Source organism: Podarcis erhardii (assembly GCF_964252035.2).
Source record: "Podarcis erhardii genome assembly, chromosome: 3".
Classification (NCBI taxonomy): domain Eukaryota; kingdom Metazoa; phylum Chordata; class Lepidosauria; order Squamata; family Lacertidae; genus Podarcis; species Podarcis erhardii.
In genome coordinates, this window is record NC_138507.1 from 114,341,790 (window position 1) to 114,367,521 (window position 25,732).

Sequence of the window (25,732 nt, forward strand, 5' to 3'; positions counted from 1 at the left end):
AGCCCTCAGTAACACTGCCTCTGGGTTTTTAACCAACCTTCCCCACCCAGTAACAGCATAATAATTTGCCAATATTTCTTTTAAAACAGTATAAATATTCTGCCCTCACAATCTGATTTGAGGAGAAATGCAGCAAAAAAGAAATATGTGCACCTTTGTATAAAAAACTGTGTGACTTTTGATGTGGGGGTAGAGATCAATGCATTATGAAATGATTTGCTTAGAAATTGTAACTTTTTGTTATTTACTTTTAAATGAGGACCAGGCGAGTTTTATTCAAGGAAGCAGGCTGACAAATAACACAAGGAGATTGATAAACGCCCTGCATTACAACTTCCTATTTGGTACTTGTTCAGCTTAGTTGTCTCAAGGCATCCTTAATAATTTCCTCTTGCCCTCTCATCTTTGGCAGTTTGCATACTTATTTATTTTGTGTGCTTGTGTGTGCTCGCTAATGCACACAAGGACTAGAGTGAATAAAAGAATGGTGACCCTCTTCCTCTCTGTCAGGGAACAGGGAGCACAGAAAAAACATGCCAGCTTCCCAAATGTCTCAAACGTGCAAGTTTTAAATACATTTAAAAACCGCAAAGCAAAATGCATCGTGGGGAATCTTAATATTTTTTTTTTTTTAAAAAAGATTTCAAAGCAGCTTGGATATAGGTACATCGTGTGCAGAAGTGGAGGGAAATTGTGTCTCTGGGGTCTTTTTCTCCTGAAGAAGAGTTGCAATAATTCAGCTACAGGATTTTAAATGGCTTAATGTTTCCTCCTGGCTTCGTATCAAATTGCATCTTCAGTTGGGGGTAGAGGAGGAATATTTGTATGTTGTGAGCCACCCTGAGATCTACGAAGGGTTGTATACAAATTTTAATAATAATAATAATAATAATAATAATAATAATAATGGCATAGAAAAACAGACTTTAAAGTTAATGGACTATGTGGGGCTGGTGAAACTAACAGAAAATTAAGAAACCAACAGGACAGACTATTTATGAAGGAATGGAAGCCCTTTTTGGGATACCTGGAAAAAAAATCAGATGAAATCGCGAGCAGGATTTGAAATGGGAGGAGCGGAAGGAAAATGATAATATTTGAAATAAAAATATGTCTTGGGTGAAATGTTTATTAGAATGCCATTTGTGAATGGGATGGGGTTAAGAACAGCATGGAGGGGAAGGCAGGAAGTTAAAAGTTCAAAGACATTTGAAAGTTGGAATTCGTAGGTAAAGATTTTAAACTTTAATAAAAAACTGAAACACACACACACGTGCGTAGGTGGGGGAAGAACTGGATCATTATAATTCTGACAACTTTCATCCAGAGGATTTAGCTGTCGTTCCTCTGGGAAAAGACCAAACAGGTACCAGAGCACCATTTTTGGAGAAAGTGGAGTGAGAATGATGAAGGAAGCAACATAATTGGTTTGTGGGGCAGGAAAAGCTCTCTCTCTGTGTGTGGGGGGGGGGGGAGGCGTGCTGCCTGAACTCGAATGGAAATATTTTGCCCTACTGTGTTTTAATTACGGCGACTACGGCTCGAGAAACGACAACAGTATGGCAAGTGTTAAAAGACGAGGCCGGCTGGCTTTTATACAAGACGCGCCGAGCCTTTGGCTTTCGGACGCAGCCGAGGCTGGCGTAGGATGCAAACGACCCCCAGGGGGATAAAATGGCATCCAGCTAGATGGAAAGGCCTTTCATAATCCGATAGTCTAGCAGCAGTTAATATAGAGAGAACATGTTAAGAATTTATGTGCTTTCATCATATCAGAGAGAGGTGCGGGAGAGAGAAGAGGGGGGATAACAGGGACGATGGTCTCATAGAACTGGCCTTCCAAGAAGTCACCTCTTATAATTAAAAAGAGTGCTGAGGGGGTCTCTGTTGGAATTCCTGTAATGAAAGTTCATAATACAGAACCTGTTGGGTTAACAGCCGCATCCTCTGAGGGTCGTCATCAGTCTCTGGTACTCTCCTGCATCCCTCGCTAAACACGAGCTCTCCTGTTCTTAGAGCAGAATGCAAATAGGTCGAGAAAGCACTGCAACGTCAAAATAACTGAAACTGAAACTTGCACTGAAATTCAGTGCAAATGCACAATTCTTAATAAGGGATTTTGTCAAAGCATTTGTGGCTAGTTTTCTCTCCCCTAGCTTCCCCCTTCCCTCTTTCTATTATATGGGTGCTTCCAGACTGTTGGCTGTTTTTAGTTGGGATTAAGTCGCATCCTGGCAAATTCAGCTTTCACAATCGTAGTTCATGGAGAGGTCTTGCACAACAAACCTCCTTCTCCCCTCCCCAAAGATCGGACCTTTTGCAAGAAGTGATGGGTGAATGCACCGAGAAGCAAAAATTGCTTGGATGCAACATCACTTTACCGCCCATCGAAGAAATTGGGATGAATTTTTGTAAAATAGCCAATGCCATCTATTCTCCCTGAAGACAGACCTGGGTGAATGTTCCACAAACAGTATGCCTGAATGTGCCCTAAATCCAAGAGCAAGCTTCAAATATGCAGAATTCTCCTTTTGCTCCCGCAATCTTTGTTTGAGAATGAAGCTTAAAACGGCCATGGATGTCGGAGATCTCGGGATTATAATGTGTGCCTGACTCTTTTCTTCCGTGCACATGACCTCTGCCCTTGGGAATAACCGTTCTGTCGTGCGATTTTCAGCTATCTGCCTGCAAATACGTGTTTCGGGTTTAATGTTGCTAGGAGAAAAGAGAGGGGGTGTGTGTGTTGCATGCATATGTTTAATTCAACTTGCCGCTTAGGCCAGCCGCAGTTAACTGTGCCCCTTCGAACGGTTTGCGTCCGAGGCTTTGGAAACGAAAGCCAAGTTTGAATTTGGACAAGCAGTTTTGCTTGAAGAGCCAAGTGGGCTATATGATTTCAGCCGATGCGAGGGAACTTCCCTGCGCATCTTGCCGGAGTTCGTCTGCCCACTAGAGCGCACTGTTGCCTTGCCTTCCAGCTGCAGACGCCTCTTGCTTGCTGGAGCAGGGAAGGCCATCTCTGTTTAGTCTGCTCTCGAAGGGTCTCCACATGACCAGTGGGGACCCCATGGACTTCCCGAAACATGTGTTAGCAATTTAGCAGCAGACATTTATTTCTTTGTTTTACTGCCTGGCTCTTGGAGAAAGTGTCGGTGCTGGGTTATGGGCTGTCTGGAGCATGTCAGAGGCCACGGGGATCAAGTTCATGTGACAGGCCAAGCTAAAGGGAAGGATGGAGTCTGAGGAGGTGAGGAAACTGACCCTCTCTCTCTCTCTCTCCTCTCTCAGCAGCAACAAATCCTGGCCTGTCTGTGGGCCGCAGCCAAAATTTGGGGCCGTTCGGAGTTCGTGGGGCAGCTGAACAAACAGAACGCAATTCTGCCTGTTGCTCTGCTGCATCGAACTGCAGATTCAAGTTACTGCCATTTCCATGTCTCCCCTTCCCTCCCTCACAAAAAAGGGGGACCAACTGAACATCACCCCCCGTCTCTTTCCATCCCCACCTTTTAAAAGTGCTCTTTTACATTCCTTCTCTCCCTCCCTTTCTCTTTCCTTTTAGCTCCATCCAGACGAGGAGACCTTGAAATTCTTGGCTTCTGCATGCTCCAGTGGATGTGTGGGAATCTGCCCTGGGAGCGGAATTTGAGGAACCCCGATGCTGTCCGGGATGCAAAAGCAAAGTAAAAACAAAAACAGAAGCATGATTTATTTAATACGTATTTTGGGGTGTTCTCACTTCCCTCCAAAGCTCAGGGCAGGTTATGATGGTGAAATGGTTGCATCTGTAAAATGGGGAGGGAAGGATCGCAGGGGCGTTTGCTTTGTGTGCAGAAGGTTCTGGGTTCGAATGCTGGCATCTCCAGGTAAGGGAACGTCCCCTGTCTGAAAACCTGGAGGAGAGCTGTTGCCATTCAGTGCAGACAACATTGAGATACCTGCTCTAGTGTTCCTAACTTAAAGAGATAGGTATTTCCTTCAATAATTCCACAAGTCTTAATCTCAGGGTCGTCGGTTCAAAACCCACATTGGGCAAAAAGATTCCGGCATTGCAGGGGGTTGGACTGAATGACCCTTGCGGTCCCTTTCCAACTCTACAATTTTGCAAAATAGCTCTCAAATGGTCAGGAAACCAGAGAACAGTGCTGGCCGCATTGGGTGTGCATTTCTGGAGAGTGGGGTGTGCATTCTCCCATTGCTAGACTTCCAGAAGACAAATATTAGTGCACTTCTGTTAACAAGCGCACCCTCCCCACATTGCTAAACATGCATTATCTGGAGTAACACTTAATATGATTTTCACTAATTTAACTTTCAAGGAACCATGCTTAGGACTGCAACCTCATTTAATTTCCAGTGTATGATTCACTATATGAAAAGTGCCTTTTCTTTACGTAACCACAGAGGTCTAGGAATGGGGAGCAGCTGCGGGGGGTGGGGGGTTAAGGTACATTCCTTATTGCAGGGTGGGGAGAGTCACCCTTCTCTTGCATTGTCTATTCCAGCTGACAGTCTAAATGAGTTTATGATCAGAGCTGCCACTGCATGAGCCCTTTGTAGTCTTTGTAGAGAAAGGACACAAATCACCTGTAGCTGTTGCTCCACGGATATGGGCCAGTCTGTCCTGAGTCTTGCTCTGGCTAGCAGGCAGATGACAGTGATTCGTTATCAATTATTGGCGAGGAATCCGTAACTCGCCATGCATGATGTTGCAGGTTCAATTTCCAGCAGCTCCCTTCCCGCAACAACATGCAAATTGAAACACAGGCATCCCATTCTGGATCAGGCCCATCTGGTCCAGCATCCTGTTCTCAAAGTGGCCAAACAGATATTTCAGTGGAAAACCTGAATGCAACAGTGCCCCTCTCTACTTGTAATATTGCTTTCAAAAAACAATTGGTCGTCTTTTCTTTGTCTTTACTGACCCTTGTTTATATTTGTGAGACTTGTGAGTCCCATCAGGGAAAAAGGAGGGGTATAAATAAATACGTAATAAGAATAAAAATCTGGTTGGCCACTATGAGAACAGGATCCTGAACTAGTTGCTAACGTTCTTAATTTCCAGCAATGCCCTTGCAGAAATGTGTACGTTAGACAAAATTGCATTCAGAACGAAAGGGGAACCTATGGGCACATGTGGTGGTCTTGCAAACTTGTGTGCAAATTTGGGGAAGGCGTCATGAAGGAAATTTCTGAAATAATAGGCGCACTGGTGCCTTTAAACCCAAAATTGCTTTTTTAAAATCCAACTTTGATGAGTCAAATATGGATTTAATTATGTAAACTACTTACAATCATTGCTATTAGTAGCTGCTCGCATGACCATATCACAGGGCTGGAAGGATTTCTTGAGGCTTTTTTTTTTTACTTTATTGAACCAAATATTTAATGTTTATTCTCATTATTGAAAAATTGACTTATAAATTAAGAGTATCTTGAGGTGCAGATAAAGCTATGGATTTTGCCTCTGTTTGGTAGCTGTTTCTAACTTATATGACAGGCCAATCATGGGGATGGCAAGTTCCAATGAAATATGACCCTTTTTTGATATTCATAACATTTGCTTTGTATTTTTCTTTATCAGGTTGGTTTGTGTTGTAACATCTAAATCACTGTAGTCTCTTGAGAATGTACTTTGTTTTATGATGTATTGACTCTGTACTTTGGGATGTGTGTGTGTGTGTATGTTGTACTGTTTATCTTACTCTTTTATTTATTTATGTTATTTCATAATTCTTACCAGGTTGCTATTTTAACTATTATGAAGTTAAAATAGCAGTAAAAAGTCTTGATTATTTTTTTTATGCATATTGGGAGAAATGCTGCCAAATTTTGGTTAGGACTATTTTTAATAATAATGCAGAAATGTCAGAAACTTGAATTTAAAATTGGGGGGGGCGGACACCAAGGAACTGAAACTGACAAATTTGTCAGTCTCTTCCAGCTTGTTTTTTAAACACTTGTTTTTAAAAATGTAAAAATCTGGTGCAAGGTTAGAGCTGGAGAACTAGCTGCATTGAAGTATGCAGTGACAGGCTGGGCTCTGCCTATGGTTGATTTCTACATCTGCCCTCGTTTGCTGAATTGACATCATTCTTCCTGAGAGTCTTTCTTTCAGACAGAATTTGATCGAGGTGTACAAATTGCCTATACAGTGGTACCTCGGGTTAAGTACTTAATTCGTTCCGGAGGTCCGTTCTTAACCTGAAACTGTTCTTAACCTGAGACACCACTTTAGCTAATGGGGCCTCCCGCTGCCGCCGTTCCACCTCCTCACGATTTCTGTTCTCATCCTGAAGCAAAGTTCTTAAGCCGAGGTACTGTTTCTGGGTTAGTGGAGTCTGTAACCTGAAGCGTATGTAATAACCCAAGGTACCACTGTACAGTGGTAGCTCTGGTTGTAAACGGGATCCATTCCGGAACCCCATTTGCAACCTGAGCAGAATGCAACCCACGTCTGTGCATCTGCGCGTCTGCGGGTCGCGATTCGCCGCTTCTGCACATGCACGTGACGTCATTTTGAGCATCTGCGCATGCGCGAATGGCGAAACCCGGAAGTAACTCTTTCCGGTACTTCCGGGTCGCCACGGGACGCAAGCAGAAAAGATTTAACCCGAAGCGTCTTTAACCCAAGGTATGACTGGATTAATCCAAGGTATGACAAGGACACGGGTGACGCTGTGGGTTAAAGAGCCTAGGACTTGCCGATCAGAAGGTCGGCGGTTCGAATCCCCGCGACGGGGTGAGCTCCCGTTGCTCGGTCCCTGCTCCTGCCAACCTAGCAGTTCGAAAACACGTCAAAGTGCAAGTAGATAAATAGGTACCGCTCTGGCGGGAAGGTAAATGGTGTTTCCGTGTGCTGCTCTGGTTCACCAGAAGCGGCTTAGTCATGCTGGCCACATGACCCGGAAGTTGTACTCTGGCTCCCTCAGCCAATAAAGTGAGATGAGCACCGCAACCCCAGAGTCGGCCATGACTGGACCTAATGGTCAGGGGTCCCTTTACCTTTACCTATGACTGTATAAACCCCACTGTTTTCTCCAGCCATGGCTGGCTGGCTGACTCACATGTTGCTTTCACAACAGCCCTGCAAAGATGAACAGGCTATTTATGTCCCAGTGTAATCTAAGTCAGCTGTTCATAGCTGAATGAGGATTCGAATCCAGGTTTGCCTAGTCCCAACATGCTGTGCAGTGTATCACAGTGGCATGCCGCCTTGATTTGATGAAATTTGATCCAGCCTGCTCAATTCTGCCTTTTTTCTTTTCTTTTCTTTTCTTTTCTTTTTTTTTGCTGTGGGATTTTGGCTACTTTGTTGCCAAAAGTCGGGTTTGTTTTTAAGTGTGGAATTACATACAGCCCTGCGTATGATCTTTAAGGAGGCGGAACTGGGCAAAGCAAAGAGAAATCTCTGTGAAATTTGCCTCTTTCTCTCTGTGTCTCTCATATTTCCTATTTGGCTACGATTTCAGCCTGTATATGAACCAGCCCAGGACATTTTAAGGGTTAAGAATCAAGGGGACCTTGTTGCCTAAAAGCAATGTTTAAAAATGTTTAAAAGCAATGTTTAAAATCTGTCCATAAACTAAACTTTGGAACAAAGTATTATCTCTGCTCCACCACCGAGCAAATCATGTTAAAAGTCGTGGCTGAACAGCCCCTCTGGAAAGCAGAAGAAAGGTAGCTCACTTGTTCCATTGGCTCAAAGGGCATAGCTAGGTAGTTATAAAAATACGTACTGCTGTTCGTAGAAAAATCTCCAAGCAGTTTGCAACAAATTATGCACAAAACCGCACAGGAAAAACCATATAAAAAGTTAGAAATCAGAAATCAGCTAACTGTTGCAGAAAGGTGTGTTCCTAATTGCCCACAGAAGCCTGACAGAATAGAAAAGTTTCCAGCAAGCGTTTAAAAGCAGAGACGGAAAGTGGCTATTGAAAGTTGGCAGAGCATCCCATAATTCTGGGTCAATAACTGGGGGGGGGGGGTTAGTTTCTTATTGTCAAAGGAACTACGCCAACCTGGGGAACGGCCAGCAACACTCCTGCAGATGATCCCAGGGATCAAGCTCGAATATAAAGGCCATGAATATCTCTATAGCTTGATCAGGACCAAGGACTAGCAGTTAAATTGCATGAAATTAAGGAAGATCAAACCTCTCCATTCTTAAGGAAATCAGCCCTGAGTGCTCACTGGAAGGACAGATCCTGAAGCTGAGACTCCAATACTTTGGCCACCTCATGAGAAGAGAAGACTCCCTGGAAAAGACCCTGATGCTGGGAAAGATGGAGGGCACAAGGAGAAGGGGGCGACAGAGGACGAGATGGTTGGACAGTGTACTCGAAGCTTCCAGCATGAGTGTTGTTCAACTACAGCTCCCAGCATCCCTTGTGCTGTCTGACGCTCATGGGAGTTGGAGTTCCAACAATGTCCAGAGAGCCACAGCCTACCCACACAAATGTATGCTTAGTTTGGTAACTTTCCTGCAGTCATTTAATGTTCTAAATCATGGATAGGCAAAGTTAAGCCTGGGGGCTGGATCTGGCCCAATAGCCTTCTAATTCCGGCCCTCAGACGGTCCGGGAATCAGCTTGTTTTCACGTGAGTAGAATGTGCCCTTTTATTTAAAATGGATCTCTGGGTTATTTGTGGGGCCTGCCTGGTGTTTTTACATGAGTAGAATGTGTGCTTTTATTTAAAATGCATCTTTGGGTTGTTTGTGGGGCATTGGAATTCGTTCGTTATTATTTTTTTTCAAAATATAGTCTGGCCCCCCACAAGGTCTGAGGGACAGTGGACCGGCCCCCTGCTGAAAAAGTTTGCTGTGCCCTCCTCTAAAGTGTGTGCCCCCCCCTGCATTTAAGCAGTGTCAGAATTGCAGTTGGCTAGCCACAGTTCGTGAAGCTGAGGCTCCAATACTTTGGCCACCTCATGAGAAGAGAAGACTCCCTGGAAAAGACCCTGATGTTGGGAAAGATGAAGGGCACAAGGAGAAGGGGACGACAGAGGACGAGATGGTGGGACAGTGTTCTTGAAGCTACTAACATGAGTCTGACCAAACTGCAGGAGGCAGGGGAAGACAGGAGTGCCTGGCGTTCTCTGGTCCATGGGGTCATGAAGAGTCGGACACGACTAAACAACTAAACAACAGCAGCAGCCACAGTTCATGATTTCCAAATAATAAAATAAAGCATAGCTCTCTTTGCCTAGATGGAGGCAATATCTGGGTAAGGCTGCCTTTTACATTGCTAAGCTCAATGACAGGGGAATGCCAGCCAGTTTCACTTAAGTCGCCTCTTCCGTCACAGTGACTTGAGTTTGCTGACCCCTGTTCTAAATGCTGTTGCTTCCTCCCGCCCCCCATAAGAATTATAGAGTTGGATTCGAGTCCTACCCTCCAGAGCAGGAGAAAACAAGCTTGTTCCCTCTTCCATGTGACAGTTGTTTGGATATTCGAAGAAGATTTTATTGGGTGTTTTCCCCCCTCATCTCTTTCGGGAAAGCATTTTGTGAATGTAGGGAGGGGGAAGAAAACACAAACATTTAGCATTTCCCTTTCCCCCCTCGCCCTTTTCCTCCTCCACCCAGCATGCGTACTGTAATTAGCCCTGGTTAAATACACTGCCTGTTGTCGCTCTTTTGCTCTTACTGGTGGGACTTGAGGAAGCTAATTGCTTGTGGCCCAACATAGCTGGTCGCTCGGCACACCGGCAACGCTGCGATGGAGGTGCTGCGAGTGGCGGAGGCAGCAAACTTTTAAGTAGGGCAAGTCACAACAGAGGTACACAATGGGGATAGCTGATCTGCAGAAATCAATCTGTGCATTCAGTTTGGCACTGGCTCTCTGCAGAGAGAGGGGGTGGGGGAGAGCGGGGTGAGTCTGCAGGCTGCAGATAATACAGATTGCATCTGTAAATGTTGACTTTGTACAGTATTGTTTAATATATATATTATTTCCCACCCCCCTCCTTTAGAACTTCTGATCATTAGAGTCCCTCACCCCTAGCGCCATTCAGCATCCGATCAATGTAATCCATCAAGTTTCTTTATTAATTCTCCAGCCAAGGATTAACCCCTTGGAGGGATGATACTTCCTTTCCCCCCCTCCCCAAGACTCCAAACTAAATCCATATACACGACTGTGTGTGCGTGTTGCACTTCTTTTAATTTTTAAGAATAGGGTGGCTGAAGGAAGGGTAGCAGCAGTGTGAGGGAGTGTTGTGTACGTTGGCTGACCTCACTAGTGAAACACACTTCCTACGTTGCTGCTTGAGTTGAATATTGTCGTGGCTCTTTAGGTGCTGGTGTGCACAGCTTTGTATTTTGTCACAAGGGGCTAAACTTTAAAGCAGAGCATGTGCTCTTGCTTTTCGTGAAGCATCCTGGACTTGGTTATCATTTTTTCCAACCTAAAGCAGTGCTTCCAAACCCGTTTAGTATGGTGTGGATAGAGATAGAGAAGTTTTTTTCTCCCACTCTGGCTATCGGGGGGGGGGGGGGGACACATCCTATGCAAATTAGGACCATTTGAATAACATAGTTTGCCTCTGAGATTTTTAAGTTTACATCGGAACATCTTCTGATGCCCTAGAGGGTGATCTAATTTACCATGTTTCTTTTACTTGCATTTAGTAAGCAAACTGCCAGGCTTGTCTAATGCGGTATTTGATATTGGCCTCCGTTCGTTGTTACAAATGAATTTACGAAACAGGAGAAAAACTTGAAAAGAAAGATCTGGGGAAATCTCCATGCAGGTTTGCTGACCCCACATCACTCCTCATGTTTCCAGAACCCAGGACCATCCGCTTACGCTAAATTCAGGACAAAGGAAGTTCTGTTCCACACAGCACATACCGTATTTTTCGTCCCATAGGACACTCTGTCCCATAGGACGCACCTAGGTTTTTTTTTGGGGGGGGGATAAAGGGAATTTTTTCCCCTTTATTTCCCCCCCCCCAAAAAAAAACCAGGTCGGGGAACAGCGGGATGGCGGCGCTGCGCCTCCCCGCTGTCCCCCGAGCTTGTGGGGCTGGCCGATGTCTGCCCGAAGTGCGGGGTGCTCTGCTTCAGGGCGCCCCGCACGCCGGGTGGCAGGCTGCTATCCGCAGCGTGGGGAGCCCTACGGGAACTCCCGCGGGCTCCCCAGGCTTGCTGATAGCTTCCTGAAGCCTGGAGAGCAAGAGGGGTCGGTGCACATCGACCCCTCTCGCTCTCCAAGCTTCATCGAAAGCCTGTATTCGCCCCATAGGACGCACACAGATTTCCCCTTCATTTTTGGAGGGGGAAAAGTGTGTCCTATAGGGCGAAAAATACGGTAGTTAAATTAGAATTGGCTGCCACAAGATGCAGTAATGTCCACTAATTTGGATAAGGTGAGACAAATACCTGGAGGATGAAGCTGTTATAGGCTTCTGGCTGCAATGGTTGTGTTCTACCCCCACTAAATGCTACTTGCCTAAAATTGCAAGTTGGGAGATTTCTTTTGTGCTCCGGTCCTGCTTCCAGACTTTCCATAGGCGTCTCGTTGGCTGCTGTGAGAATAGGATGCCGGATTCGAAGGCCCTTTGCTCTGATCCAGCAAAGTTCTTTTTTTATGGTTGGTTTCAGTTCAGTACAGCGATAAGAAAAAGCTCCGCAGAGCCTCATCAACCATTTTGTCCAAGACTGCATGGAGTTTGGTCTCAGCCTGACAAAGACCCAACGTCCTAGGTCAGAACATCACCTGCACTCCACGCATCACCATTAGTGGCCACACGCTTAAGGTGGGAGACGGTTTTGTCTGCCTGCGTTCCACCATAACCAGCAATGTCTCCATTGACGTAGTGCTGGACAAGCATATTGGCAAAGCAGCACGGCAATGGCTTGCCTCTCCAAAAGGGCATGGGAGAATGTGATGCTCACCACCCATGACGTAAATTTCTGCTGGAAGCCGCCCAGAGTGGCTGGGGAAAAACCAGCCAGATGAGCGGGGCATTATTATTATTATTATTATTATTATTATTATTATTATTATTATATTACTCTGATCCCATAATTCCCAAGATAAAAGCTTCAGCTTCTTTTTCTTCTTCTTTACAAATGTTAACTTTTTTCAATTCATTATATATCATTTCCCAGTAATCTTTAACCTTATTACAAGACCACTGCATATGGAAAAAGGTATAGTGGTACCTCGCAAGATGAAATTAATTCGTTCTGCGAGTTTTTTCGTCTTGCGATTTTTTCGTCTTGCGAAGCACGGACTTTGGAAAAGCTTCAAAAATCACCAAAGTGTTCAAAAACCTCAAAAAAGGCATGCTATGAGTTGCTCCTCGAAGTCAAGTCGCAACTGGACCCCCTGAATGCACGGTTTTAAGAAAAAGGAAACAAACTTGCAAGACAAAGGAAACAAACTTGCAAGACATTTTCATCTTGCGAAGCAAGCCCATAGGGAAATTTGTCTTGTGAAGCAACTCAAAAAATGAAAAACTCTTTCGTTTTGCGAGTTTTTCGTCTTGCGAGGCATTCATCTTGCGAGGTACCACTGTACCTTTTTTCCCTTTGCATTTCCAGCACATAATTCAATTTTGATTTATACGTTTGCCAATCTACTTGGTGCTTGATACCATCTGTATAACATTTTCCTATAGTTTTCTCTTAAATCATAACATGCTGTAAATTTTATGTCTGTGTTCCACAGTCTTTCCCATGCCTCCATCCAACACCTTGACTTTACCCCCAAAGGCTCACTGTTCCAATGTCTCCCAAGGCAGATTGCTGACAACTACAAAGCATTTTGGTCAACCAATGTTCCTATCAACCCACAGCACATATGGAAAGGCATAAGACTCTTCTATTTATCACACTTTAGGACAGCCTTCCCCAACCTCGTGCCCTGCAAATATTTTGGACTACAGGTTCCGTCTGCCTCAACTGGCATAGCCATCAACAAACAAACAAACCTGATCTGGTTTTCATGCTTACTCAAATCTGCTCTCACTATAATGTGTGAAATCTGTCATAGCCTTCTTGGCAAGCAGATGGGATAATCTAGGGCTAGGCTCTCGCCTCTTGTTTCTGTTGCTCCCTCTTCTCTCTGTGCAGAATCTGGACTATATACTGGGAGTAGAAAGTCAGGACAGGGGTGTCTGCTGCACGAATCAGTAAAGGTAAAGGGACCCCTGACCATTAGGTCCAGTCGTGGCCGACTCTGGGGTTGCAGCGCTCATCTCGCTTTATTGGCCGAGGGAGCCGGCATACAGCTTCCAGGTCATGTGGCCAACATGACTAAGCCACTCTCTGGCGAACCAGAGCAGCACACGGAAATGCCATTTACTTCCCGCCGGAACGGTACCTATTTATCTACTTGCACTTTGACGTGCTTTCGAACTGCTAGGTAGGCAGGAGCAGGGACCGAGCAACGGGAGCTCACCCCATCACGGGGATTTGAACCGCTGTCCTTCTGATCGGCAAGTCCTAGGCTCTGTGGTTTAACCCACAGCACCACCCGCTTCCCTTTCACGAACCAGTATCCAGTGCTAAAATGTCCCCTCTCCCCTTTTTGCTCTCTGGCTGACTGATAAGGCCAGTAAGGAGCGAAAGGTGATTTAGGGATTCTGAAATTTCAATAGTGGGAATAGTGTGTGTGTGTGTGTGTGTGTGTGTGTATGCGCGCGCACACACACACACAAACACACACATAGTGTCAACAAAATATACATGATGGAGCATTGGCACCCATGGCGAATTGACATTTCTGTAAACTTGTGCAGACCATCAGCAGACAAGTTGGAAAGCAAATTTTAGGAGATCCATCTTCTGAGGCGTTTTTGAGTCCCTACGGAATGTCTTAGCAAAAAGTGAAGGCCGCTTGGACTTCCTAGCAAGAAATGGAACCTGCTATCTCTTTCTTTAAAGTTTTATTCTTAATTTAATCTTTTTTTTATTAAAGTTAAAAAAAAAATGGTTATATAGTGTGTTTTTTAGAAGCTAAAATCATCATATGAACATAGGAGGGGAAAAGTAATTATTTAATGTACTCATTTAGGCAGTTTATATGCCGCTTAAAATCTCTTAAGTGGTTTATGGGCATTGTAAAGCTTTGCAGATAAAGATCAAATTGCAGCAAGCGCAGTGAAATGTTACAAATAAAAAACAAGATGCAGTAAACACATTATAAAAAAAAATTCCAGCCTTTAAAACATTCCTTAACAATTAGGGAAGGTGGGAGGACTTTTCCTAGATTGTTTCAAGGGTAGTGGTAGCTCTGAAAGCATGCTTTAAACACACACCTGTGAGTTCCAGTCAATTCCTCCCTCCTGGAGATGTGTTTTTGTGCTTGTGTATGTCCTTCAGATGTTAAAAGATGCTGTCAGGTTCTGTTCAAAATGTGGGCACCAACTTTTGCTGCAACCCTCCCTGACTCTTGTTGCTAACTGCAAAAGAAAAAAAGCATGCACAACTCTCTTTAGAAGTCCATTCGCTCACTGCCCAAGACAGCTTAATTCGGTGCTGCTTTAGAACTATTATTATTATTATTATTATTATTATCCATCTGTTGCCATTTTGCGTTCAGAATCTACTTTGGAGCAACAAGCACCAGCCTGGTGAACCGTGCTGAACTTTAGACGACCATTAATCTGTGGACTTGGGAGTAAAGAAAGCAAATTTATCTCAGGGCGGTGTGTGTTTGTGAGGGGATTCCTTTATTCCATTACCCTGCAAAACGTTTGGCAAGAGCTCTGGAAAGTGAAGACATTTCCTTGGCCGTAATTCTGCTCAGACTATAGTGGTGCTTATAGTCACACGATGCAAAGGGGGTTAACACAGTGGGTAATAATAATAATAATAATAATAATTTATTATTTGTACCCCGCCCATCTGGCTGGGTTTCCCCAGCCACTCTGGGCGGCTTCCAACAGAGATGAAAAATACACTAAAATGTCACATATTAAAAACTTCCCTGAACAGGGCTGCCTTCAGATGTCTTCTGAATGTCAGGTAGTTGTTTATCGCTTTGACATCTGATGGGAGGGCATTCCACAGGGCGGGCGCCACTACCGAGAAGGCCCTCTGCCTGGTTCCCTGTAACTTGGCCTCTCGCAGTGAGGGAACCACCAGAAGGCCCTCGGAGCTGGACCTCAGCGTCCGGGCAGAACGATGGGGGAGGAGACGCTCCTTCAGATATACTGGACCGAGGCCATTTAGGGCTTTAGACAGGTAGACAGGTCTCCCAAATTTCCAGCAGTCTCCCGCTTTCAAGAGGAGGCTGATCTGCTTTGCCTCCCCATCTCGTCCCTGACAACCTTCGGATTTTGCCGTCTTCTGATCTAACATTCTTTCCCTCCTCACCTTTTCAGGCTCCTGGACGAACTCCCAGATTCAGTGACAAGATGGGCTCCCGCAGGAACAGACTGCAGTAAGTTGAGCCAATTGACCAATTGAAATGAACCTTCGAAGCCTGTTATGGTTTGGAATGGGAGTGCCAGAAGGATTGCCACCTTCCAGGCCAGGGGTGCGCAAGCTGTAGCCCTCCAGATGTTTCTGGACTACAACTCCCATCATTCCTGATCTCTGGCTGGGGCTGATGGAAGTTGTGGTCCAGAAACATCTGATGGTTCCAAAGGAACCTGCTTCAATTCAAAACTACTCAAATTTAGCAGTAGCAGCAATTTCTTTGGCTCACATCGGAAGCATCTCTGACTTGGAACAGGAAAGGAAAGGTGTAGTCAACAGAGAATACAAGGATATTGTAGGCATCTGAGCGAAGTTTTGCATGGCAGCACGTTGCAAATTGTGAGCAATTTTGTTTTCTTTACACATAACTACCTTGGCTGTGACCAGGACTTCCCTAGGCTAGGCTAATATTCTAGATAAAAAGGCACTGTCTATGGACATCCAAGTTGAATGTTGGAAGATTCAGGGTATATTATTATTAATTAAATTCATCGAAAGATCACAGGGTGGTCTACAATATGAAAAAAATGCATAATAAACAAAAACAATACCCCCCCTTTCAGTTTAAAAGGCCATAGGATGTTTCTTTAGTTAAAGGCCTGGGAGAAGAGGAATGCTTTTGCAACAAAGGACACCCCAGGGAGACTGCTGTTGAGTTCAGATTCTGCTTGCCCATCTGTTTGGCCCCTGGGAGAACAGAATGCGTGACTAGATGGTCCATTGGCCTGCTCCTATTTTGTTAGGATCTTATGCTCGCAAGTGCTCTGCGTCTACCCTGAATGCTGCCTGTTTCCTTCTTTGATTTTCGTTTGAGCTACATTACTGGCACAAGTCTGAAAATGAATTTATGATGCATGCGTGTGTTACTTGAGCTTATGAAACCTAGATTGCGCTCCTAGGTCCTTTGCATATCACACATACCTCGCACCGACTCTTCTGCACTCAACAGAAAGATTAACACTACACTCCTGTATTCAGCGTTGTATAGCTTCATTACCCAGCTAGGGATTTGGTTTTTGAAGCTGTTAACAACTGCTTAAAAGCAGTACTTTTCTACTCCCAAGTAAGTCCATTAAGGTCATTGTGCTTAGTCCCAAGAAGCTTATAGCATTACAGCCTAATCAGCTTCCCATGTTTCAGTTCACGTTGCCAAGTTCAAGTGTTAACACTAGATTGCACGAGGTTTCACAATTGCCCGCCACCTTTCTAGCTGGTCACGCAAATCCAGTTGGGCATGGCCATCACAGAGCTGGTGACCAAGTGATTTAAGAAGAAACACTTGCTAATATATGTCTGCATATTTCAGCCAAGGAAAGATGGGGGTTCCTCAGTAGTATCTGGTTGGCTACTTTGGAAAGTTTAACATAGGCCAGAGAGGCTTTCAGTCCGATGCAGCAAAGCTCTTGCGTCCTTAAAAAATGCCTGACCTCCAACAAATTGAATGTTGTGTTTCTATAGGTGAAATAGCCAGGTTTTTGAAAAATGCATCTGATTTAGCGTACAAGGAAAAGCCCGATTATGAAGCACTAAGGAAAATCCTCCTGGATGGTCTGGAACACGAAGGAGTCTGTTGCAACGGGGCACTGAATTTTACCGCTGCCAAAAGACCTCCGAATGAATCTGCTGCTAAACACAAGAAAGTAAGTACATAGCCATTGGATTTGGTCAAGGCTGGATAAATATAACACATGTCCTGTTAAGGAATAGTTTCGTTTACAGCTAAATTTAACATGTGGGGGAAAGTGACGCTCATGGAAGCGGTACGTAATTTAAAAAATGCTACTTTTTGGAAGTTAATCACCAACAACGGAAATATCACTATTTTTTTTAAGCAACAGTAACTTAATGGGTGGAGCCAGGGATTCAGTATATAAGGATGAGTCTCCCCTTCTCTACCCAAGGAAGGAGCTGATGATGTAAAATGTTAAAGTACATGTTTAGGGTTGCACCTAAAGACATAATCCCATGCAATGGGGCTTCCTCTCCCCACACACCCCTGTTCCCCCCAATATGCCTTAGAGTTTTGGGGGGAACCTCAGAACAGGTTTTTTTGAGGGGGGGCTGGGGCAAGGAGAGGAAGTGCCCTTACAGATGTCCTTGTGCTAATAGGATGATTTGCTTGTTGATATCCAGTGAAAGATTTGAGGGTTCAGAGGTTGGATGCCATCCTACAAGAGAGAAACTGCCCTAACTCGTTTTTGACCCACAACTCTTTTCTTCCCTCCAAACCGGTAGTTCCCAACTTTTTTGGGGCCATTCCCCACCTGAGCATCTCTATAATCCTGATCCACCCCCCCCCCCGGTGACATATTAATTCTTATTATTCAAAAAGTGAACTCCTATTCACGTGGAGGAAGCCTAAAAGGCCATTCACTATTAATAACTCATTATCAAATTGCCCCCCTTAAAAATCAAATTGCCGCCCTGTGGGGGGTATGTCCTACGTTGGGAACCACGGCTCCAAACAGTAAGACTTGTGCAAATTTCTTTGCTTCCTGTGCAGTGGGATAGTGCCAGAGTTGTTCACAAGGGACAGCTTTGGATGACAGCTGTCCCTTCAGAACGGATCAAAAGCCGAGCTGCCTTTATTGATGCAACCATTGTTCCCCTAAAATAACTTTGTTCTTTCTTTTTGCTCTGGCCTTCAAGAAGCTGCTTTCCTCAAATTTTGGCGCATGCTTGCTTTTTGAGACACACACGCTCTTCCCTTTCCGCCTCCCAGTCCTGTCAATATACAGTTAACCAAGAAATAAATGCAAACCCCTTTGTTTTTAATAAACTTAGACCGGTGTAATTAGCAGTATTCACAGGGCCTGATTAGGAGCGTCGGCCGGGGATGTTAGTAGCCATATGAGCCCGCAGCCTTTGCTGACACAATATGGCAGGGTCAAGGCGGCGGTTCATTTTTAATATTCCTCATGAACTTTGGACTGTCAGAATGGTACATGAGCCAAAAAAATGTGGGATGCAAACTAATGCGACTGATGGGCTGCGAGATGAATGGCGATTCAAATCCCGGCGCACAGATGGTTCTGATTTGCCGAGTTCTGTAGCTGCTGCAACTGAAGACATAAAATAGCCGCCTAGTCATAAATTAGCTCTTTGGAAGCCAAACCTTGGCACCAGAGCTTTACAACCTTCAATTAGTAGCGAAAGAAGTATTTGAATGACTCCAGTATTGACATCTGTAGGTCTGCATAGTAATCATTCCTAATAGAAGAGAATCTCTGTTTGAGGGGCTTTTGCATGGCTAATTAACTACCAGTGAGAATATGTAATTTTTTCATGATCTCCCGATTGTCACCTTTCTCTCATGATACAATTACATTTTATTGTAGCGAATGCCTTTGCAAACCCAATTGTCAGCACTATTTACATTGTGTAGAAAAGCAGAACAAAAGTTCATCTTTAATAAAAAGCTACTGGATTTTGATCTTGGTAATTACCAAGACTCTTTTTCCCCCCAGAGTTTTATAGACTTTGGTATTTTTTTTTTATCACTTTTACAACAAAGCAAAAAGCCATTTCTTTGACAGTAGTTGTTGTGGTCACCATTTAATCTATGCTAATTTGAGCAGTGGCTCTCTGTTTCTGCAATTTGTAGTTTTCTAAAGTTAATTGAAATATGTAAGTTTCTCTCCCCCCCCCTTTTTTTTTTCCACAAAAGGCATCTGCTCTCTAAACTTCTGATGTTCGGCCAATTTGATTTCCCCTCGCCCATTCTTAAATGTGCAGATTTAAGAAATAGTAACTACTGCCTATTAAAGTCAGAACTACCTGCGTTAAGTTGGGCTGTATATATTTTTGCTGCTAGACTGAAGGGGAAAGTGACTTGGGTTCTCTCTTCTGCTTTAGACAACCATTTAGAACTTTATAAAAACAGCAGCAACAGCTATAATTCAAAGTGCTCTCAGTAGTCCTAGGAATTTGCACAGATGTCCCTGCCCTGGGATTTTGACTTTCCCACCAAACTGTGGACCACATTGTCCCTTACCAAGCCATTTTGCAAACTTTGGATATTTCCCTTCATTTCAAAACTGCTTTGCTGTGTGGTTGCTGTTTGATTTATTGATGCACAACAAATCTGGACTTATAACTATGATGCTGATGGTATTTGTGGGTGCTAGCCAGTGGTTGCAATCCAGAAGTGTTTCTTCTTCTTCAAACACTTGACCCTCCTTTCCCAAATGTCACCTTAACAAGTCCACTGTTGGAGGCAGCACGCTTTTGAATTCCAGCTGCTGGAAGATGCAGAATGGGGACAGTTCTTTTGCATTCAGAGTTCCCATAGGCACTTGAGTGGCCAGGATGCTAGACTAGGTGGAAACCACTGGCCCAACCCAGCGGACCCTTCTTAGGTTCTTAAACTTCTGTTCACTTTGAAAGCAACTTGCCGGGCAACATTAGGAGATGCTACCCAAGAGAAAAGCTATGGTTTTCCCATTAGTGATGTATGGAAGTGAGAGCTGGACCATAAAGAAGGCTGATCGCCAAAGAATTGATGCTTTTGAATTATGGTGCTGGAGGAGACCCTTGAGAGTCCCATGGACTGCAAGAAGATCAAACCTATCCATTCTTAAGGAAATCAGCCCTGAGTGCTCACTGGAAGGACAGATCCTGAAGCTGAGGCCCCAATACTTTGGCCACCTCCTGAGAAGAGAAGATGCCCTGGAAAAGACCCTGATGTTGGGAAAGATGGAGGGCACAAGGAGAAGGGGACGACAGAGGATGAGATGGTTGGACAGTGTTCTCGAAGTTACCAGCATGAGTTTGACCAAACTGGGGGAGGCAGTGGAAGACAGGAGTGCCTGGCGTGTTCTGGTCCATGGGGTCACGAAGAGTCGGACACAACTAAACGACTAAACAACAACAACCCGAGAGAAACAAGCTTAACCCACCGTCTTGCTTCAATGAACTAGTTTTGTGATATGGATCTTGTGTGTTCCATTTCCTTAGGAAAAGTCAGTTTGTTCGTCCAGCACAAGCATATTTGGCTTGCTGATGTGTATTCATTGTTTATCATAAACTTGCAGATTTGGGGCATTGTGACTGGTTCCCCTACACAGGGTGCAGAGGCCAAGGGGGAGCCTTCTTGTCTCTGTCCCAAATTCTAATAATCACTGGGCTTCAGGAAAGAGGCATGAAGGCTCTGACAGGGTCCTAGAGTCTTCCTGCCTCCTTCCCAAAGCCTAGTTAGCACTTGTCCAGCTTTGGATAGGAGATGGGAGGGCTTTAGACCTCTGTCAGATACCAGTACCTCCCTTATCTGGCTTTGGAAGGCAGAACAGGGGCTGGGAAGCATCCAATTTTGGACTCTTACGAAGGTCCACCCCTGTCATAGCACATGCCAACAGGACACTTTGACTAGACGTTTTGGGGCTAGGGACTGCGAGTGTAACACAGCCATTTTGTTTAGACAAGAAGGGCAGGGTGCCAGAAGGTCATCAGTTTCTCATTTCTCCTGGGCAGGCTTTCTGCCCAATCAGGTGAAACATAGAATTGTAGAGTTGGAAGGGACATTGAGGATCATCTATTCCAACCGCCAGCAATGCAGGAATATGCAGCAATCCTATATGGGGATCGAACCTGCAACCTTGACGTTATCAGCACCAGGCTCCCACCAACTGAGCTATCCAGTGACAACCGGCCAGGACCCCTCACACCCGCTCTGTGTCCAGCTCCTGTGCAGGAAAACAAGTAGGCGGTCATAGAAGAATGTTTGGAAAAAGGACTATTCATCCCAATTATCCCAGTTCCAGGGTTCTGGAAAGATTAAGTTTTCGTACAGGCTGGGTTATGGAGAGTATCCCCCAAACTGTACCAGGCCGCAGGACAAAGCAGTTTCTTTTCCCTTTTCCCCTCTTCCGTTTCCTCCAAAAGCGCAGAAATCTATTACGTTTTGTATTTAGCTTAAAACTTACCTTGGATATTGATGTCAAACAAGATGTTGCTGAACTTTGATTGCAAGAAAAGAGAGATCTGCAATAGTATTTGCTATTTGCAAGTGCATAACCCCATTTAAAGTCCACAAGCGAGGAGTGTCAATTATCACAGCTTCTGTTCCTCAGACACAGGCAGAAGTATTTTTAATGGCCAATAACAAGGTCAGGGAGAGAACTGTGCTGTTTGCAGATGACTTGAACCTCGTCCCCATCATCCTCTGAGTTTTTCCATGGAGATTTCAAATATCCTCTTTCATTAGCATGAAATGCATACCTTGCATCATCTCAGATTTGAGAGCTGTTTCTGACTCGAGGGTATTCTAAAATATAGCATGTTGTGAACCGTCGGCAAATAGAGAATAAAGGCAGGAAAGTCCATTTTCTGTGAAAAGCTTCAACTGCTTTTGAGTTTGAAAAGCATTGTACTTCACCCCCAATTCAGTTAACGATTGTGTAGGTGAAAATGGAGTAGCCATACAGAATACAATGAAGGTGATAATCAGTTTGGATTCTGGGGGAGAAGGAGAGTGAATAATCTTGCATATATTGCACACGATCAGATAAAAAATGGCTCCAAATTAGCCTGTACTGGAAGCATTTACCCGTTAATTGTTCAAAACTCCAACCTACAAAGCCAGAAATCCCAACACATCTCTGAATGAATGGGAGACCACATACCTGATCTCAAGTACAGTGGTACCTCTGGTTACGAACTTAATTCGTTCCGGAGGTCTGTTCTTAACCTGAAACTGTTCTTAACCGAGATACCACTTTAGCTAATGGGGCCTCCTGCTGCAGCGCAAATTCTTTTTTCTCATCCTGGGGCAAAGTTCTTAACCCATACTGCTTCCAGGTTAGCGGAGTCTGTAACCCAAAGTGTTTGTAACCCGAGGCACCACTGTAGAGCTATAATACATTAGGAGAAGTGGGTGGCACTGAGGTCTAAACCACTGAGGCTCTTGGGCTTGCCGATCAGAAGGTTGGCAGTTTGAATCTGTGCAATGGGGTGAGCTCCTATTGCTCTGTCCCAGCTCCTGCCAACCCTAGCAATTCAAAAGCACACCAGTGCAAGTAGATAAATAGGTACCGCTGCGGCAGAACGGTAAACGGCATTTCCATGCTGTCTGGCACTCGTCACGGTCCTCCGTGTGCCAGTAGTGTAGTCATGCTGGCCACATGACCCAGAAAACTCTATGGACAAACGACGGATCCCTCGGCCTGAAAGTGAGATGAGTGCTGCAACCCCATAGTTGCCTTTGACTGGACTTAACCATCCAGTCTTTACCTTTATAATACCTTCTTGTTGCCATTGACGCCTGTGCATTAGGAAGAAGTGGTGCAAGGGCTGCTCTGTATTCCCAGGGTGGAGCAGGCAAAGACTGAAGGATGTGATTGTAGTCACTTGGGCTGTTTAGATATTGAAATGTCTGTTGTGAAGCAGGCTATTCGTCGTGATGCCAGAAGTTGTACTGATGGATGCAGGCACAAGGGTCTGGAAACCATGCTTTATGAGGAACAGTTTAAGGAGCTGGGGATGCTTAGCCTGGGAAAGAGCACACTGAGAGGAGATATGATAGCCATCTTCAAATATCTCAAGGGCTGCCACATGGAAGAGGGAACGAGCTTGTTTTCTCCTGCTTCAGAGGGTAGGACTCAAACCAATGGCTTCAAGTTACAATAAAGGAGACTCTGACTAAACATCAGGGAGAACTTTCTGACAGTAAGAGCTGTTTGACGGTGGAACAGACTCCCTTGGGACTTGTGGACTCTCCTTCCTTGGAGGTTTTTTGGCTGGATGGCCATCTTTCATGGATGCATTTAGTTGAAATTCCTGCCTTGCAGGGGGTTGGACTAGATGGCCCTCAGAATCCCTTCCAACTCTACGACTCCATAAAAAGGGGATTGGACAAATTAACTTAGGGAAGGCCTGTCAATATCAGTCACTGTGGCTATAGACTCTACAGGTTCAGATGCAACCCCCCCCCCCTTTTATTTACCCTTCACCCTAAGCGCCAAGGTATAATACAAGAATTTAAAACAAATTACAGCAGCCTTTCTTAACCTGTGGATCCCCAGATGTTGTTGGACTACAACTCCCATCACCCCTAGCTAGCAAGGCCAGAGCTCAGGGATGATGGGAGTTGTAGTCCAACAACATCTGGGGACCCACAGGTTGAGAACCATTGAATTAGCCACCATCATAGGATGGGTCAGTTCACCTTATAAGCCAGGTACAGGGAAGCTGTGCCCCTCTATATGTTGTTGGAGTACAACTCCCAGCAGCCCAGATTATTGACCATGGTTGGTGAGGTTGATGGCAGTTAAGAATTCAACATCATATGCAGAGCCACAGAATCCCTAGCTCTTAAGATGTACGTTGCCATAACCTGAATATATATGAATAAATGTACAGTGGTGCCCCGCAAGACGAATGCTTCGCAAGACGGAAAACCTGCTAGACGAAAGGGTTTTCCTTTTCGGAGGTGCTTCGCAAAACAAATTTCCTATGGGCATGCTTCGCAAGACGAAAATGTCTTGCGAGTTCCTGCGGGTTTTTTTCCTCCCCCCCTTTTTCTAAGCCGCTAAGCTGCTTATCCGCTAAGCCGATAAGCTGCTAAAAGCCGCTAATAGCGCTAATCCGCTAAGCCGTCAATGGGCTTGCTTTGCAAGACAAAAAAACCGCTAGACGAAGAGACTCGTGGAACGGATTCTTTTCGTCTTGCGAGGCACCACTGTATATCAACTAAGGCAGATTCTATCCTAATTTTTTTTTGGGGGGGGGGAGTAAGCCTTTTTGTTGCTATTGAGATTTGGAAGCCTTTGCCTATTTATTACAGATCACCCAGCCATCGACTAGTAGGTCCCAGTCTGCCTTCTGCCCTCTCCTCCTGTAAGGGAATGGACATGGGAAATCCACACTTCAATTGTTGCTTGAAGAGTGCAGCTCACTCAACGTATTGCTCAGTTCACCTTACCACATGTCGTTGCTGCAAGTTAAAAATAAAATAATCCCAGGGAGGGCAACCTAGAAATTTGACAAATGATATTCTTATCAGTGAACTAACATTTTTAATGTAAATGCAGCTTCTCGGGTGGGCGGGGGGGGGGGGGCTGCATGACCTTTCAAGGTGCCCCAAGAGCAAGTATATCAGTATTATAGGGAAGATGAGAAATTTGTCGCCCCATTTAGGGCGGGTCAGATCACCTCACTAATGGAATAAGTAGTGATTATTTTCTCATTCCAGGCACTGACATTAATTAGAATCACCACAATAAAAACAACTTACTTAGATATAGTTAATGCAAGCTTAATTGACAGAGACTTATTGGTTTTGCATCCAGTAAAGGTTAATAACATTCATCTAAGAGTTCTTTAAGAATCCTTGGAACAAATTTTCGCAATAAATAACGTTGCCCCTTAGGATAGCACAAGTGCAAGCACTCTGCTCAAGAGCTCAACGACTGCCCTGTGCAGTTCTAACTCGCGGTAAATGTTGGCCATTCCTTGTGTTGGCGGATTAATGATGCTTTTGCTAGAAGTTGCGCAGAAGCCCTTCATTTCACACACAAGCCGCAGTATATGGAACAGATTCTGTAAAGCAGGAGTAGCAGCTGCACGAGTCACTCAACTTGTACATTTAACAGGTTGATTTGCCAAAGCCAGTGCCAAGGCAAGTTAAAGACGAGAAGGGAAAGGAGTTTGAAAGCAAGGACCTCTCCTGCCGTAGAAGAGCCGCTGTGGGAATGAAAAGCAGCCAAGGACAAGACGAGCAGATGCTGGCTGGGCTGAGCAAGCAGCTTCAGAACGAAGCGGTGAGTTCTTCAAATAAATAAAATTGCTGCATTAAATTGTACCTGGCTTGCGGAAAACTCCTGCTTTTCTAGCTGTACATTCCCCCACTCCCTGCACACCTTGGAAAATATTAAGCGCAGGTGAGAAACGGCCGAACAAAGGTTACTTTTCCTGCAATGTATGTTGCTAATAATAATAATAATAATAATAATAATAATAATAATAATAATAATAATAATTTATTATTTATACCCTGCCCATCTGGCCGGGTTTCCCCAGCCACTCTGGGCAGCTTCCAACAAAACACTAAAATACAGTAACCTATTAAACATTAAAAGCTTCCCTAAACAGGGCTGCCTTCAGATGTCTTCTAAAAGTTTGCTAGTTATTTTTCTCTTTGACATCTGGTGGGAGGGCGTTCCACAGGGCGGGTGCCACTGCCGAGAAGGCCCTCTGCCTGCTTCCCTGTACTCTCACTTCTCGCAAGAAGGGAACTGCCAGAAGATCCTCGGCACTGGACCTCAGTGTCCGGACTGAATGATGGGGGTGGAGACGCTCCTTCAGG

General features: G+C 44.7%; 1 protein-coding gene across 1 annotated transcript in view; it reads left to right on the top strand.

Moving 5' to 3' along the window:
- Window positions 1-25,732, top strand: part of VRK2 (VRK serine/threonine kinase 2) — a 65,051-nt gene that overhangs the window by 37,250 nt on the left and 2,069 nt on the right. The window contains exons 9-12 of the mRNA XM_081854802.1: window positions 3,560-3,680; window positions 15,336-15,394; window positions 16,891-17,072; window positions 25,020-25,187. Of these exons, the coding sequence (XP_081710928.1) occupies window positions 3,560-3,680; window positions 15,336-15,394; window positions 16,891-17,072; window positions 25,020-25,187 (530 nt within the window). The remainder of the gene's footprint in view (window positions 1-3,559; window positions 3,681-15,335; window positions 15,395-16,890; window positions 17,073-25,019; window positions 25,188-25,732) is intronic.